General features: G+C 45.8%; 1 protein-coding gene across 2 annotated transcripts; it reads left to right on the top strand.

The window, feature by feature from the left end:
* Nucleotides 1-8,052: 8,052 nt before the first annotated feature.
* On the top strand, nt 8,053-11,331 carry LOC123049226 (thioredoxin H-type-like). Of its 2 annotated transcripts, none has more exons than XM_044472184.1 (3): nt 8,053-8,215; nt 10,739-10,861; nt 10,955-11,331. In XM_044472184.1, the coding sequence occupies exons 1-3, from the start codon at nt 8,126-8,128 to the stop codon at nt 11,054-11,056; spliced, it is 315 nt and encodes a 104-aa protein (XP_044328119.1). In that variant the 5' UTR covers nt 8,053-8,125; the 3' UTR covers nt 11,057-11,331. The 2 variants fall into 2 exon arrangements, with proteins under 2 accessions (XP_044328119.1, XP_044328118.1); XM_044472183.1 differs by having other exon boundaries at nt 10,942-11,331.
* Nucleotides 11,332-15,080: the final 3,749 nt, after the last annotated feature.

The following is a 15,080-nucleotide window of genomic DNA, read 5'->3' as shown; positions in this document are numbered from 1 at the left end:
GGTGAGGCTGCCCCCGAGGAGGTCTTGTGTCATTCACCTCGCGAGGCTTGGCCCCTCGCGAGGGTCTTGATTGTTTGCTGGTGAGGATGGGCCGTATAGGGCTGCTGGTGGAGCCATGCTGTGGGCCGTAGGCAGGCAAGTCTGGGAACCCCCGTTCCCAGGACGCCGACAGCTATGGTTGCAGAAGGGTTGTCTGTTGATGCTTCAAACATAGATGATCTTGCTGCCCCTGCCTAGCTGCCTGACAAGGAGCCCAGCTCTGATGTTCCAAATTCTCTGGCCAATGTGGAAGGCCCAGCTATTATTTCTCAGAGATCACATGCCTCACCAACACATCAAAATGCAGACCATCTAGAGGCAAACAACCAAAATGAAGAAATCTCCAGTTCTTCAGCAGGTAACAGTTTGGAGGCCCCTCCTGGCTTCCCTTTTCCTATTTTCAATGCAAGCTTTGCTGGCAAGGATATTCAGTTACTAGCAACTTATCTTCAGGCCAAGATGAGGAGTTTCTCTCCAAAGAAGGGCTGGAGCTTTGGAAGACACATTTTGCTCCTAAGGCCTCAACAGATAAAGTTACTCAGGTACCTGTTGAATGGTGCAAATTCATCACTTTTGCTCTTTTGACTGTTGACAACTTTAACTGGGCCAAATCTTTACTTGCTTCCCAATTATGGAATTATATCATTGAAGGTTCTGCCAGTAATCAAACTTTACCTTTTGTAATACCTAAAAAGTGTCAAAGTGACCAGATTATTTGTTGTAAGAATTCAGATGAGGAACTAGAAGTTTCTTCTAATGTTAATTTGACACCTCAGGCACTGCACAGAAGCAGCACTCCCCCTCTGCCAGCTGCCAGCACCTCTCTTGCTCACGCCCAAAGGAAGTGGAAAGATAAAGCTCCCATGGTTGAAACTGAGGTAAGAAGGAGCTTCAGATTGCAAGCTTTAAACAATGGATTAAGGAGGAAATCATGCTCAGACAAAAACCGTTTCCCCTGTTCTTCTGATCCTCCTGCTATTACTACAAAGATTGTAAAGAATCTTGTTGTTTCCTTTTGCAAGGCTGTTGCAAAGGACTACTTTGAGGAGATGTTGCACCAGCCCAAGAAGAAGGAGGCCAAGGCTGCTGCCAAAGGATCATCCAAGAAGGCTACTTTCAAGCCTTAGCTAGCTTTCTGAAGTTAATTATGTCAGCATTAATAAGTATTAGATCTGGGACTCTGTTGCACTTTTGTGATCTTCTATCAATGGTACTTGTGAGAGACATTGCTTTTATAATGAGCCTGAACTCTAATATGATGCCCTATGACAGTTGCTTTATTACCTACCTCTGTGTTGAGTCTGACTCATGTACTGTGGAAAAGTTGTGGTCTGATACTCTGTTGTGCTGGAAGCTCGCTTGTTATATATTGCTTGCTTGGTTTTATTTATCTGGTTTCTTCAAAAGAATAGTAACAATTACACACATGACATTATCTGACCATGAATAGAAACTGGAACATTCTCAATTGGAACATCAGAGGTATTAATGACAGTAACAAATGGCTTGCTCTTAGAAATAAGATTGCTGAGGCAAATGTAGATATTGTCTGTCTCCAAGAAACTAAGAAAGAGCATTTTGATTACGGATATCTCAAAAACTTCTGCCCCAACAGGATAAATTGTTTTGACTTTCTACCCTCTGTGGGTGCTTCTGGTGGTCTTCTCATAGCATGGAATGGCAGCATTTTTGATGGAGAAACTCTTTTTCAAAATGAGTTTTCCATTTCCATCAGATTCACATCTAAGCTCACTAGTGATTCTTGGATTCTTACCAACATTTATGGCCCATGTCAAGGTGCAGTTAGAGAAGATTTCCTGAACTGGTTCAGCATCCAAATGCCTGATGAGACCAAGTGGATGATCATGTGAGACTTCAATTACATTAGATACCCACACAATAGAAGCAGGTCTGGGGGCAATTTCTCTGATATGTTAAAATTTAATGATGCCATCAGTAGCCTGGCCCTGGTTGAAATCCCATTGAAATGAAGAAGCTTCACTTGCAGCAATATGCAGCAAGCCCCCTTACTGGAGAAATTAGACTGGGTGTTCACTTCTGAATCTTGGACTTCTCACTTTCCTAACACTCTAGTTCAACCTTTGTCCAAACCTGTCTCAGATCACATACCCTGTCAGGTGCAAGTTGGTACACATATTCCCAAGTCTAAAATCTTCAGGTTTGAAAACTTTTGGCTGCAAATTGAGGGTTTCAAAGATATTGTTAAGCAGAATTGGGAACAGGCGATCAACATCCCAGACAGTGCAAAGAGAATTACCGCAAAATTCAAAAGGCTCAGAAAGTGTCTCAAAATTTGGGCAAAATCAATCTCTCAGCTCAGTATTTCCATTAAAGCCACTAATGAAGTCATTCTTTTTCTGGACTCAATAGAAGATTTTAGAACCCTCACTTTACAAGAATGGAATGGGAGAGAGTTTCTAAAGCAGCATCTGCACACACTTCTGGAAAGGCAAAGGGTCTATTGGCAACAGAGAGCTACAATTAGATGGGTCAAATTTGGAGAGGCAAACTCAAAGTATTTTCAGGCCAAAGCCACCATCAAATACAAGGTTAATCACATTGCCAGTTTGCAGGATGATTTGGGCAACATTCATAGAGAACACAATGCCAAAGCTAATATCCTCTTCAATGCTTTCAAAAAGAGATTAAATACTTCTGTGCCCACTTTCAACCCTCTTAATTTCGGTAATCTGTTGAATAGAGATGTGGATTTCTCTCTATTAGAAATTCCTTTCTCTCAGGAAGAAATTGATACAGTTGTCAAAAATCTGCCTAATGACAAGGCTCCAGGACCAGATGGCTTCAATACAAACTTCATCAAGCATTGCTGGGATATTCTGCCCCTGATTTCTACGCTTTAATTGAGGATTTTTATCATGGCAGAATCAGCTTGCAGAGCATCAACTCTTCATTTATTACTCTCATTCCTAAGAAAGATGCTCCAACTACACCCAGTGATTTCAGGCCAATATCACTGCTTAACTGATCAATTAAGATCATCACAAAGCTTTTGGCAAATAGACTCCAAGAGGTCATTTTGAAGCTAGTTCATACCAACCAGTATGGATTTTTAAAGGCAAGATCCATCCAGGATTGTCTTGCTTGGTCATATGAATTCATTCATCAATGTAAAATGTCTGGCAAAGAGATTATTGTTTTAAAATTGGATTTTGAGAAGGCTTTTGATCTTATTGAACATCAGTCCATTAAAGATATTCTCATTGCAAGAAGTTTTGGTAACAGATGGCTTATGTGGATGGACATGCTTTTTTCCTCTGGATATTCTGCTGTGTTGCTAAATGGGGTCCCTGGGAAGCAGTTTCTGTGCAAAACAGGAGTGAGGCAGGGAGATCCTCTCTCTCCATTGCTTTTTTGCTTGCTGCAGATCTTTTGCAGTCTATTCTGAATGAGGCCATGCATAACAACTTGATCTCAAGAGCACTTGAGCAGCACCACTGTCCTGATATCCCAGTCATTCAATATGCTGATGACACTGTTTTGATTATGCCAGCCTCTGCAATGCAAGTGGAACAGCTCGAGAACCTCATTCTCCATTTCACAGTTTTTACAGGGTTGAGAGTTAACTTTGACAAATCAGCCATGGTGCCTATCAACATAGGGAATGAGGTCATGCAAGCTTTAGCTGCCAGACTGGTGTACTCTATTGGCTCCTTCCATTTCACATATCTTGGACTACCTTTGTCACTCTCCAAGCCTAAGCTGGAAGATTTTTTTCTTGTCATCAAGAGGATTGACAGAAGATTGTCTAGTTGCTCAACTTTTCTATCCTATGGAGACAAGCTTACTCTCATCAAATCTGTCTTTGTACATCTTCCTATTTTCTTCATGTGCACCCTTGATCTACCAAAGGGCATAATTGATCAAATCAATAAAGCTTTAAAGCATTGCTTCTGGAGGAAATATGGCATGGAGGACAGAGGTACTACAGTCATAGCCTGGGACAAAGTTTGTCTGCCCAAAGATCAGGGAGGATAGGGAGTTCTCAACATTGAAATTCATAATAAATGTCTCTTAATGAAGCATCTGCATAAGTTTCTCCATAAAGAAAATCTTCCTTGGGTACATCTTATTTGGGATTCTTACTATCCTGATGGAGTGATCACTAATAGGAATGTTGGCTCATTCTGGTGGAAAAGTATCTTCAAACTGTTACCTAGTTTTAAAATGGTAGCCAAAGGGCAGTTGGGCACAGGAAACACTATTGATTTTTGGATGGACAACTGGGGACATGGCACCACAAGACATAAATTCCCAGAGCTTTACTCCTTTGCCACCAAGGACACAGTGAGCATTCAGGAGTTTTTACATCAGCCAAACATAAGTGACAATTTCTTCCTCCCACTCTCAGCTCAAGCACAAAACCAGTTCATAGAGCTCTAGGGCACCCTTGAGTCTATACAACTTTCAAATCATGGTGATCGATGGACATATCCTTGGGGAACATCTTATTCATCGATCAAGATGTATAAAGAGCTGACAAAGGGTCAACAAGCTGCACCACTTTTCAAAAAGCTCTGGAAGAATGCAACCATGCTTCGATACAAGATCTTTTTCTGGCTCTTATTGCATGACAGGGTCAATACCAGAAACATGCTTCAACGAAGATCATTTCACTTGCCTTCCTATAATTGTGCACTTTGTCAAATGAGCACGGAGGAAACATATCAACATCTATTTTGGGACTGTGACTTTGCATTTAATTGTTGGCAATCCCTTTTGGGTCCCAGACGTAGAGGATTCTCCATCTTTGATGAGGTCTCATTTGCCATTCAGACCTTGCCTACTGCTTTTGCCATGGAAATCATGATTATGGGATGTTGGAACATCTGGATACAAAGAAATGACAAAATCTTCAAGGAAAAACAGGCCACAATCCAAGCTTGGAAGGCCTCACTCAAGGCTGACCTATAGCTTCTATTGCACAGACTGAAGACTAAATTCAGAGACCAATTTTCCAGCTGGATTGAGCAACATTTAACTTAATAATGATAGCTTCAGGATTCAAACAAACAGGAGTGGGTTGAGCCATTCTTTGGTTCACTTTGTATATATTGTAAACTATTTATTTTAATGAAATTCCCGTAGAACGATTATTCTACGGTTTCGGTTCAAAAAAATCATTTAGAGAATAGGAAAATGACCAAGATCAAATCCTTTCCATGCCTCGCAATTTCTATGAATTTTGCATTGTCTTGATTTAAACGCCAAACACATTGTCCATACAAAAATATCTGGAGAAAAATTGCAATATGAATTGAACTTCACAAAATTCAAAATCAGAACCTTTCTATGGCTGGCAATAAATCATCACGTAAAGCAAGGTAAGTAGGCATACACGTATAGAAAAGCCAACCAACCTGATTATACTTCAGTTTAACATAAATGGTCGTGTTAGTAGGGTCTAGTAAGTTATCTAGGCATACACATACATAGTTTCACATCAAGTCATTGACTTAGCTTTCTGTATAAATCAATCTACGCACGTATCCTTCATGGGGAAGAAGAAGACACAAAAGGAGAAAAAGGAACAGAAAACTTTACCTGTACAAAAAATTCAAAGGCCGTCGTTGGACGGACCAACTTGTGTCTTCCTTCCTCTGTTCCAAGATTGAAATATTTGTCCTAGCCAAAGAAGAACGAATCGCAACCCTCACCATTGCCCTCCGATCCACCGATGTTGTCCACCGCCATCAAGATCATATCAATAATATCTTATAACTGATGATTCATATGGTGCTAAGATTGCGTCCATGATATATAAGAAAGCATACTCCGTGATTTACAGTATTAATCTCAAAGAAGTTCGATGCTCTGTAATGTATACAGGGTTTTTCTGGATGAATGGTCCAAGTACACCACACTCCGTAATGTATATGCCTATTGTATATCGTAAAATTTACCACTGATATGGATCACGTACCATGGCCACGTAACGTACCTCATCTGCGAGTAGACAGCCGAGGTGATGGTGCTCCTCCTCAACTCGCGGTGGTGAAGGGCGAAGCCCACGGCGCAGTGGCGGAGGCAGAACTTTTGTGGAGCCTTGCCAAAATTGGATGTTGAGACACATATAATATACCGTATAAAATAGTCCCAAACTTCCGAACCACAAATTCACATTAGTAACGAAGTGAAAATGAAGTTATAAAAATGTAATTTCAAGTGAACTTATATTTAATATAACGATATTCAGTTTCATAGACCAAATAAATTTGAGACTTGACAATAAAAGTTATAGAAGGCCATGTGCATAGAATCAAACTCGTATTGTTGCAAGCAAAAGTATAGCTATCCAAATTACCATCCAATTTTCCTAAAAAATATTTACTGGATAAAAAAGGATTTGGAATAAAAATTGTATGGGACATACGAATAGGGTGCTAAAGAAAATTATGAAGCAAATGTCATTTCTGCTACTTCATTGCATAAATGTTCGATTAGTATTCTTATCATCAACAAACTTGAATAATTTCCAATGACATGGCATCAAAATTTAAGCCCCAAGTCTATCCAGATAACCCCATCAGTTAGGAATCTTACCTAATCTCATTAGGAAGGAAGGAACAAGTAGGCGAGTATACATGGTGTTCCTGCCTTTCCGAGGATCTTCTCATCCCGCCGCCGGCCGCGCGCCTAGGACAAGGCCAACCTCGGCTCACCGACGCTAGTCCGTTTCCATGCGATACACAGCCGAACAGGCGCCGGGGGGAGGTGAGCGTCCAGCAAACAGAAACGGCGATTAATGAATAGCCGAACCTACGTTCGCTTGCTAGGCCTAGCTCTTACCAAACCCATTACCAAAGGAAGCCAGCCCAACACAATTTTGCCCGGGAAATAACTATATTTTTTCCAGCTGTGGCAAGACATCCTATAGCGTACGCGTAGGCAGCAGCCCGGGCAAGTTCCCAGGGTGGTCGGGCACTGGCGGCACGATGGATCTTGTTGATGTAGAGGCAGTTGGGCTGAAGCCCCTCGTTTTTGTCACCTGCAGTGAGCACGTTGCCGTCATCGCCGAGCTGGAGTTGAGCTTGAGGCCACCACTTCCCAGCCAAGATCCATCAAAGACGAGCTGATCGACACCTGTTGGTGGCGGTGGGGAGAGGATCGCAGCGCTGGTTGGCGGTAGAGGGAGATGAAGGGAAGGGACGAAGACGAGGGCGTCCAGGGGGTTTCTTCGCCGGATATGGAAGGGAGAGAAACATGGGGTGCGGCAGCCAGGTACAGAGGAGGGAGCCGGTGGTGTTGGAGGGATCCCGATCTGAATCGGGAGAGTGGGAAGGGGAAACGAGAGGTGGGGTCGGGACTCGGGAGTGGGGTTGACTTCCTTCGATGGGGGGATTTCCTTCGATTGATGTAAGGAAAGCTAATGAAACCAAATGACTACGGACCGCTACATTAAGAGCAGAAAAATTAGAAATAAAAGGCAAAGATCAATGCATTAAGAAAGTTAGGATTTAGAATTGATTGTCATGAAACTGGATTTTATTGATTGGTAATATGCTATCATTTCTTGCCCATTTGTAATATGTCTAGTTAGGAAATTTTGAAAAGGTTAGGAAAGCTTTTGTTGTGAGGATAAAAAACCAAGGTGAGGAGATATGGTGGTGGGATGTGAGACGAAAAATAACCAAACGAAAACCAGACGAAAATGATGGAACTATTCAACCAACTCGTTCATTAGGAGTAGAGATAAGAAAAAACCCAGAAAAAGTAGAATCAATTGCTTAGCCGCGTGGCCCATCCGGGACGAGCAAAACCGACGGAACATTCGAGAAGAACGCGTCTGCGATCAACCAGCAGCAGCAGGCGTCCGAAAACGAGCGTCGTGACGTCTTGGTCTAGCGGTCTGCGGTCGGTGCGAGGAACATGACACCCCTGACCCTGAGGGCATCCCAGTCATTTCACGCCAAATTATGTTCTATAAATACGCCCCCACCTGTGCCATCAAATCTCGCAAATCTGTCTCACCCCAAAGACAACAGAAAACCTTATTCACGCACGCACGCACCAAAATCACCTTCCATCTCATCACCGCGGAAGGGGGATGGCCGCTGAGGAGGGAGCCGTGATAGCGTGCCACACCAAGCAAGAGTTCGACACCCACATGGCTAATGGCAAGGATACCGGTAAGCTGGTACGCGAATGAGATCCCCGACCCAATCCTCCTCCTCCTTCTCCCTTTTTTTCCATAAATTTTTAGGTGTTTGTGGGGTCTAGGTCATCTCCGGTTCGTCGTAGCACTAACGCGATGTTGAGAAACTTGACATCAATCTGTGCGGGAGTGCGGCGGAATTGCGTTTTGGATGATTAGGGTGGATGATTTTCTGACTTGTTCAGATCTCATACTTTTGCTAGCAAATCCTAGTTTTCGTCTCATGGGTCGCCCAATTCGAAACCGGGATTGCACAGTCCCGATCTGTAGCTTAGTATTACTACTAATGTTTATCTCTGTGTGATGCCCCTAAGGTGCATGATTTTAGTAAATGGCTGACGAGAGAGGGAGAGGGAGTTTTTGAACCTTTGGTTAATGTTTGTTTAGGTTTACTGTCAGGTGTTACGTATGGTTGATCTTAATCTGTGGTTAATTTGTTCAGGATTACCAGGTGAGGGTTGATATCCTAATTTGGTAAAAAACTGTTCATTCAACTTTTGAGAGGATTGAGATCTTGATATCCTCATTTGGTCAAAAACTTTGAACAGATTGCCTGTTAATTTTGCAATGTGTAAATGGTATAGCTTACTGTATTTGAAATCACCCTTATTTATCCTAAGGTGCGTGATTTTAGTGATTTGGCCATTGGTGGTACCTTTGGTTAATATTTGTTCAGGATTACCAGGTGAGGGTTGATGCCTTAGTTATGCATGATTGATCATAATCTGTGGCAAACATGTGCATTCAACTTTTGACTTTGGCATAACTTACTCGAGAATTGAGATCTTGATATCCTAATTTGGTCAAAAACCTTGGAACAGATTGAAGCAATGTGTAAATGGTACAATTTACTATACTTAAACACATGCTTTCAAGGCGAACCGAGATAAATTTAGCATTATTTGGAGGTGATGTTGGAATTGCTTAAAGTTCGGGTGTGTCGTAGGCGAACTTAGATAAAATTTGGCAACTTTTGGAGCCAATGTTGAAATATTGTGAAATTCAGGTATTTTTGAATGCAAACTGAGATAACTTGTTGAAACGGTATAGAATTCAGGTCTTGAATCAACCCTGAACATTTTTTGTTGGGGGTTGCCACAGAATCTGGCTCTGCCAGTTACCATATTCAAACAATTGTTTTATTTCAAAATCGTGATGAACATAATACCTTTCCAGTTTCATTATTGCAAATATTGCTCCCGCTTCTTTCTTAGGCAACTATCATATTTCTTATAACCACCCAAAAAGACAAAATGGCATCCCCCACCCCCTTCACCATTGTCTTCATCCGCCCTTACTCAGTATTGTTGACACTTCAAAAGTCCATTGCACCTCCTTACAATTGCTTGTGCACCTACCTCAAAAACATGAGCAAATCAATAGCATTGAAGGCAAGCAGTTAGGATGCATTGTTGAGTCACAAACTTGCACTTGCATTATTTCTGAAAAATTATCATGCTATATCTTGCAACAAGCAGCGCTACATAAACTTCATACAGACGGAAATATAGAATTTGAAGAGGCACTCTAAAGGTTGTGGTTGAGGTCCAGATAGTTAAGAGAGGCACATTCACTTCTCGTGCACCATGTCCTGCAACCCGTGCAAGAAAAGAAAAGGAACTTGAAACATCAGTTACACTACTCAATCCATCCATCTATTTAGCAGCGACCAAGTCCAAGTCCAGACCTCATCTCACTCAATTCATCCATCTATTTAGAAGTGAAAGAGCTGGTGCATGCCAGGTGTTCTTGACGGCGGTGCCCTTCATTGACCTTGGAAGCGGAGAGGTGGTATGGGGATGGGTTTCAGAGTGAGTGAGAGGAGGCAACGGCGGATGGGAGGGCGGGGGTGTAGCCAAAGGCGATGGTGGCGGAGTGATCAAGCGTGTTTTCTTCACCAAACAGATGTGCATGTGGGGGGGTCGGGGGGTGGCGCACGAGGGGTTAAGGAACAACATTGGGGATAGGGGTGGCTAGTTTTCTGGATTTTTTTCCTTGCGAGGGTGCATTTTTTTAGCGTGTGGGGGCATCGTGGGAGGGTGGGGAGGAATCGGAACGAATGAAATGATGTATGTACTATGTACTCTCCTAAAATAGTCAAAGGATACTGTTGGTGAGCTATCTATCTGCCAGTCATATAGTCCAGTGGGGCATGGGGGGGGGGTTGGCGCACGAGGGGTTAAGGAACAACATTGGGGATAGGGGTGGCCAGTTCCTGGATTTGTTTCCTTGCGAGGGTGCATTCTTTTAGCGTGTGGGGGGATCGAGGGAGGGTGGGGAGGAATTGGAACGAACGAAATGATGTACGTACTACGTACTCTCCTTAAATAGTCAAAGGATACTGTTGGTTTTGTAACCTTGGTCCTTGTTACAAGCTTAGTACTTGGCAGTGGCTGTGTCACTATGAAGCTGCAATTATATTTTCTTGTCCTTGACTAGCTATTCCTTTCATGTTCATGTGACCTCACTCTCACTGTGAATTTTATGTACTTCCTTGCTCTTCAGGTGATCATTGACTTCACTGCTTCTTGGTGCGGTCCTTGTCGTGTCATAGCCCCAGTCTTTGCTGAGTACGCCAAGAAGTTCCCTGGCGCCATTTTCCTGAAGGTGGACGTTGACGAGCTGAAGGTAAGCATAGCTCCATGATCCTCCATAATATGTCTCCTTAGTGAGAGTGAAATAATGTCCTTCATTTGCTTGTTCAACGGGACGTCGCTGAAGCATACAACGTTGAGGCAATGCGGACCTTCCTGTTTATCAAGGATGGTGCGAAGGTGGACACTGTTGTCGGTGGTAGGAAGGATGATATCCATACGAAGATAGTGGCCCTCATGGGTTCTGCATCTGCCTAAGAAGGGAAGAGTGATGCCCCTCTTATGTCAATAAGAGCCAACACCTGGTGTAAGTAGTTATCGCTGCAGTATGCTTCGGCTTAGTCGTGTCTGAACTTTGTGATGATTCGGTTTAGTGTTTAGAACTTCAGACATTTGCACCGGTTGTTCTGAATTACAGTACCTAATGTTTGCTACAGTTGCTTCGCTATGAAGTTTGGATAACTATCCTGTCTGAGTGTTAATGGAAAGCCAATATGCCGCTGACCTTATTTATCTTAACTGTATGCTGATTGTTGAGCATATCACTGCGTCTTCAAGCCGCAGCACATGCACATCGAAGTTTCTTTTTGAGTGTTATTTTTTTGACGAAAAATCAACAGATTGCTGATTTTCATTGATGAAGTGGTAGAAGAAAACAGTTACAGGGACTGGAAGGAAAAGAAGAAAGAATCCATGCAAAGCGCCAGCAGCCTCGCTATAAACACTGGCAAAGATCACAACTCAAGGTGGTTCAAAAAAGCTGGCCATGGGGGCTAGACCCGCCTGTACCCACACTCTGGCCTCGTCTATGATTCTTGAGTGCACTTGGGACGCCGTGCTGGCTCTTGCATTGAAGATCATTCCGCTCTTTCTAGATGCAACAATTTTTTGTGTTTTGACCCTTTTCTGAAACCTATTTGAGATCTGACCCTTTTGCTACCGTCAGGGACCTAACATACCTACCGCCAAACAGAGTGGCGGTAGCCTGTACATCCCTACTGCCAAGGTGCTCGGCGGTAGGCACGAGCACACACTATGTTCAATATTTAGGGCCAGATCTCAAAAACAATTCAAACTAGGGTCAGATCTTGAATATGTTTCAGAAAACGGTCAAAACACGAAATTTAGCCTCCAGATGCACCAGGAGACCAACAGGCAGGTGGCCCTCCAAGTAGTCTCAGGCGTCGCGCGGCACAGCGAGCAGATCGGGTCATGAGGTATTTGTCGGCGCTGAAGGTTGTCTGCCGTCAGGCATTTTCCCTGCAGCAAGATCCAGGCGAAGGATTTGGCGCGCGGTGCCGCCTTGGCCGACTAGATGATCTCCTTGTCATTGGTCGGGATGGCTCCTTGGAACATTTTGTGGTAGGCCGAGGCCGCCTTGTACTTGCCATCCGCTATCCACCTCCAGCACAAGCTATCCGGCGTTCCCTCGCGGAGCGTGATGCCCGCAGCCACCTCCCAAAGCTCGCATAGCTGGTGGAGCACTGTCGCCTTGGGGTTTGGCTTAACAGAGCTCAACCAAGCATTGCCCCCAAGCGCCGTCCGGAGTGTGATCCGGCGTCCGTTGTAGTGCGCGAAGAGCTCTGGCCACCGGTCTCCCGGCTGGCATCCGTGCGCCCAGTGCGAGCGCTAGAAATTAGTCTTCCTCCCGTCGCCAATGATTATCTCCGTCAAGGCTTTGAATATAGAATCGGCCGCTGGATCGTGAGGCGCACCAACTCTCGCCATGGCCTGGAGTCATTGGTCCAGCGTGTCCACTGCCATCGGTCACGCAACACGGCTCCTTGGCACTGCTGGTCATGCACATCTAGGCGCCAAATTCTCGCGGTCTGCAGACCTCCTTCCAGCTAACAAGGTACTTGCCGGCCGAAGATGACTCGTCCACCGCCCAAAGGAATCCACGTCGTAGCTTATTATCATTTTAAGGAACCATATTGGTGGCGTGGTCGCCATGATCCGGTAGATAGCCATCACCGAAAGCACTGTCTTGACCAACTCGATTCTATAGGCAGCACAATCAGCTTGGCTTTCCATCCCCGCAATCTCTTCACAAGGCAGTCAAGAATTGGTTGCAAGTCCTCCCTTCGCAGTCTTCCACGACTGCCTCCCTCGACCAGTTCCTGTGTGCATGTGATCGATGTGGCAGCGCTCTTTGCCCAGCTCATTCGCAGACCAGAGACCGACTGGAAGAAATCAAGCAATGTGATGGCGACGTGCATCTCAGATCTTGAGGGGTTAATGAAGAGCACAATCGCTGGCGACGCCATTCTCGGCCTCCAGGATGCAAGCGTACTAGTGAATCATTGCGGGAGCACAGCAATGAGCCGCTGCTGCCAATACATATCCTCAAGCCCCTTCCCTCCATGGCGTCCAGGGTCCCTCTCTCGGGGGAGGGGGATTCATCGTCCTCGAGCTCGCCTCCTCCCACCTCGGCCACCCCTCCGGTCTACCATCATTGTCCCGGACGGCCTTGGGTTTGTGTTGGGCCCCATCATCCAAGGCAGTTTCGGGGGTCCTCCATGCCCCCCGGTGGCTAGCCCTTCGGCCTGGCAGACCAAATCGGGCAGGGGTTCCGGACCCCTCCATCCCGGTCGCGCTGCCGCTCACCCGTGGACCCCTCCCCACCAAGAAGTCGCCGAAGATACGCATTCCGACAGTCCTTCATGGGTGATGCTACTACTGTGGAGATGAGGGCCATATCTCGGCTAAGTGCTGAAGCAGACGTTGTGCGTCCGTTGCAAGGGCCATGGCCACCTAGTGCGGGGCTGCACCAGGCGACAGAGCCCCTCGCCGTCCGATGGACAAGTGCGCCTGCCGTCGGCATTGCGTCATATCCAGCGTTCCCCTTCCCCTTCTAGGTGTCGGGACACCCCACCCCCTCTACCACAACTGCAACTACTGCAGCATGCGCAGTCGCCCCTGGAGGTACATCTCCTGCCACCACCGCCGCCCCCTCCAGGCGCGGTTCGATTGGGCAGTTCTTGGAGCGAGGTTGTCGCCTCGGATGCTGGGCGAGCGTGGCCGGCCCCGGGTTCTCAGTGCTGTTCGCGGGTAGTTGGACTCGGCGTAGGGGCACGCTATTGCGCACGAGGCCCCTGCGGAATGCTGCTTCCTCAAAGCGGCGGAGACCTCTCACTCATGGAGGAGAACCTGGCGCAAGCTGTGGTGGTCACTGTCACTGGTGACCGGCCGTAGGTGGATCTGGCATCGGTGGCGGAGACATTGCACGTGGAATTTGGCATCGGTCCGGGCGACATGTCAATTTGTCGGTTCTATTTGGAGGATTTCCTCGTGATTTGCAAGCATCCGATCATTAGGCAGCTGATGGTGGACCGTGGGCAGGCTTCTTCCTCATCGTGCTTGTTGTCCCTCCGTCGTGGACTCCATAGGCCCATGCTACGGGCGCGGCCATGCCCTTCCTGGTGCCGCTCGAGCTGATTGGCATCCTGGCTCATGCCTGGTCCAGGTGGACGGCTCAAGTTCTCTTGCGCGACCTGGGTTTCGGGGAGCAAATCGTCGGTCGTCCTGTGCGGAGAAATGACATGGCTGGCTTCCTTGTGTGGTTGAGGACTGCCAGCCCGTCTAGAATTCCCGGCCGCTGTCTCCTATTCATCAAAGAACCTAGGCACATGTGTGTCGCCTAGGGCGCTGTGGTATCCGATGACAATCACAGTCCTGGACCCGCCGATCATGGACGATGCCCCTGGGGTGGAAATGCCACCGCTGCTGCCAGCTTCGCCACCATCAGGAAATGAAGAAAATGGAGACAGTCGGGGTTGTGCTCCAGCGCGGTGATACGTCTCCGTCGTATCTATAATTTTTGATTGTTTCATGCCAATATTCTACAACTTTCATATACTTTTGCAAATTTTTTATACTATTTTTGGGACTAACATATTGATCCAGTGCCAGTTCCTAATTGTTGAATGTTTTTTGTTTCAAAGAATATCCATACCAAATGAAGTCCAAACGCGATAAAACTTATTGAGATTTTTTTCCGAATATATGTGATTTTGGGGAATTGGAATCAACGCGAGACGATGCCCGAGGGGCCCACAAGCCCTGGAGGCGCGCCCCCTCCCCAGGGCACGTCCAGGAGGATTGTGGCTACCCCGTAAGTCAGTTGGTGCCCTTATTTCACCGCAAGAAAGCTAATATCCATATAAAAATCGTGTTAAAATTTTAGCCCAATCGGAGTTACGGATCTCCGGGAATTTAAGAAACGGTGAAAGGTCAGAATCCGGGAACGAGGG

This window comes from Triticum aestivum, chromosome 2D (genome assembly GCF_018294505.1).
Source record: "Triticum aestivum cultivar Chinese Spring chromosome 2D, IWGSC CS RefSeq v2.1, whole genome shotgun sequence".
NCBI classification, from domain to species: Eukaryota; Viridiplantae; Streptophyta; class Magnoliopsida; order Poales; family Poaceae; genus Triticum; species Triticum aestivum.
Note: the sequence above shows the minus strand (reverse complement) of the source record. Positions and strands in the feature narration are given on the sequence as shown.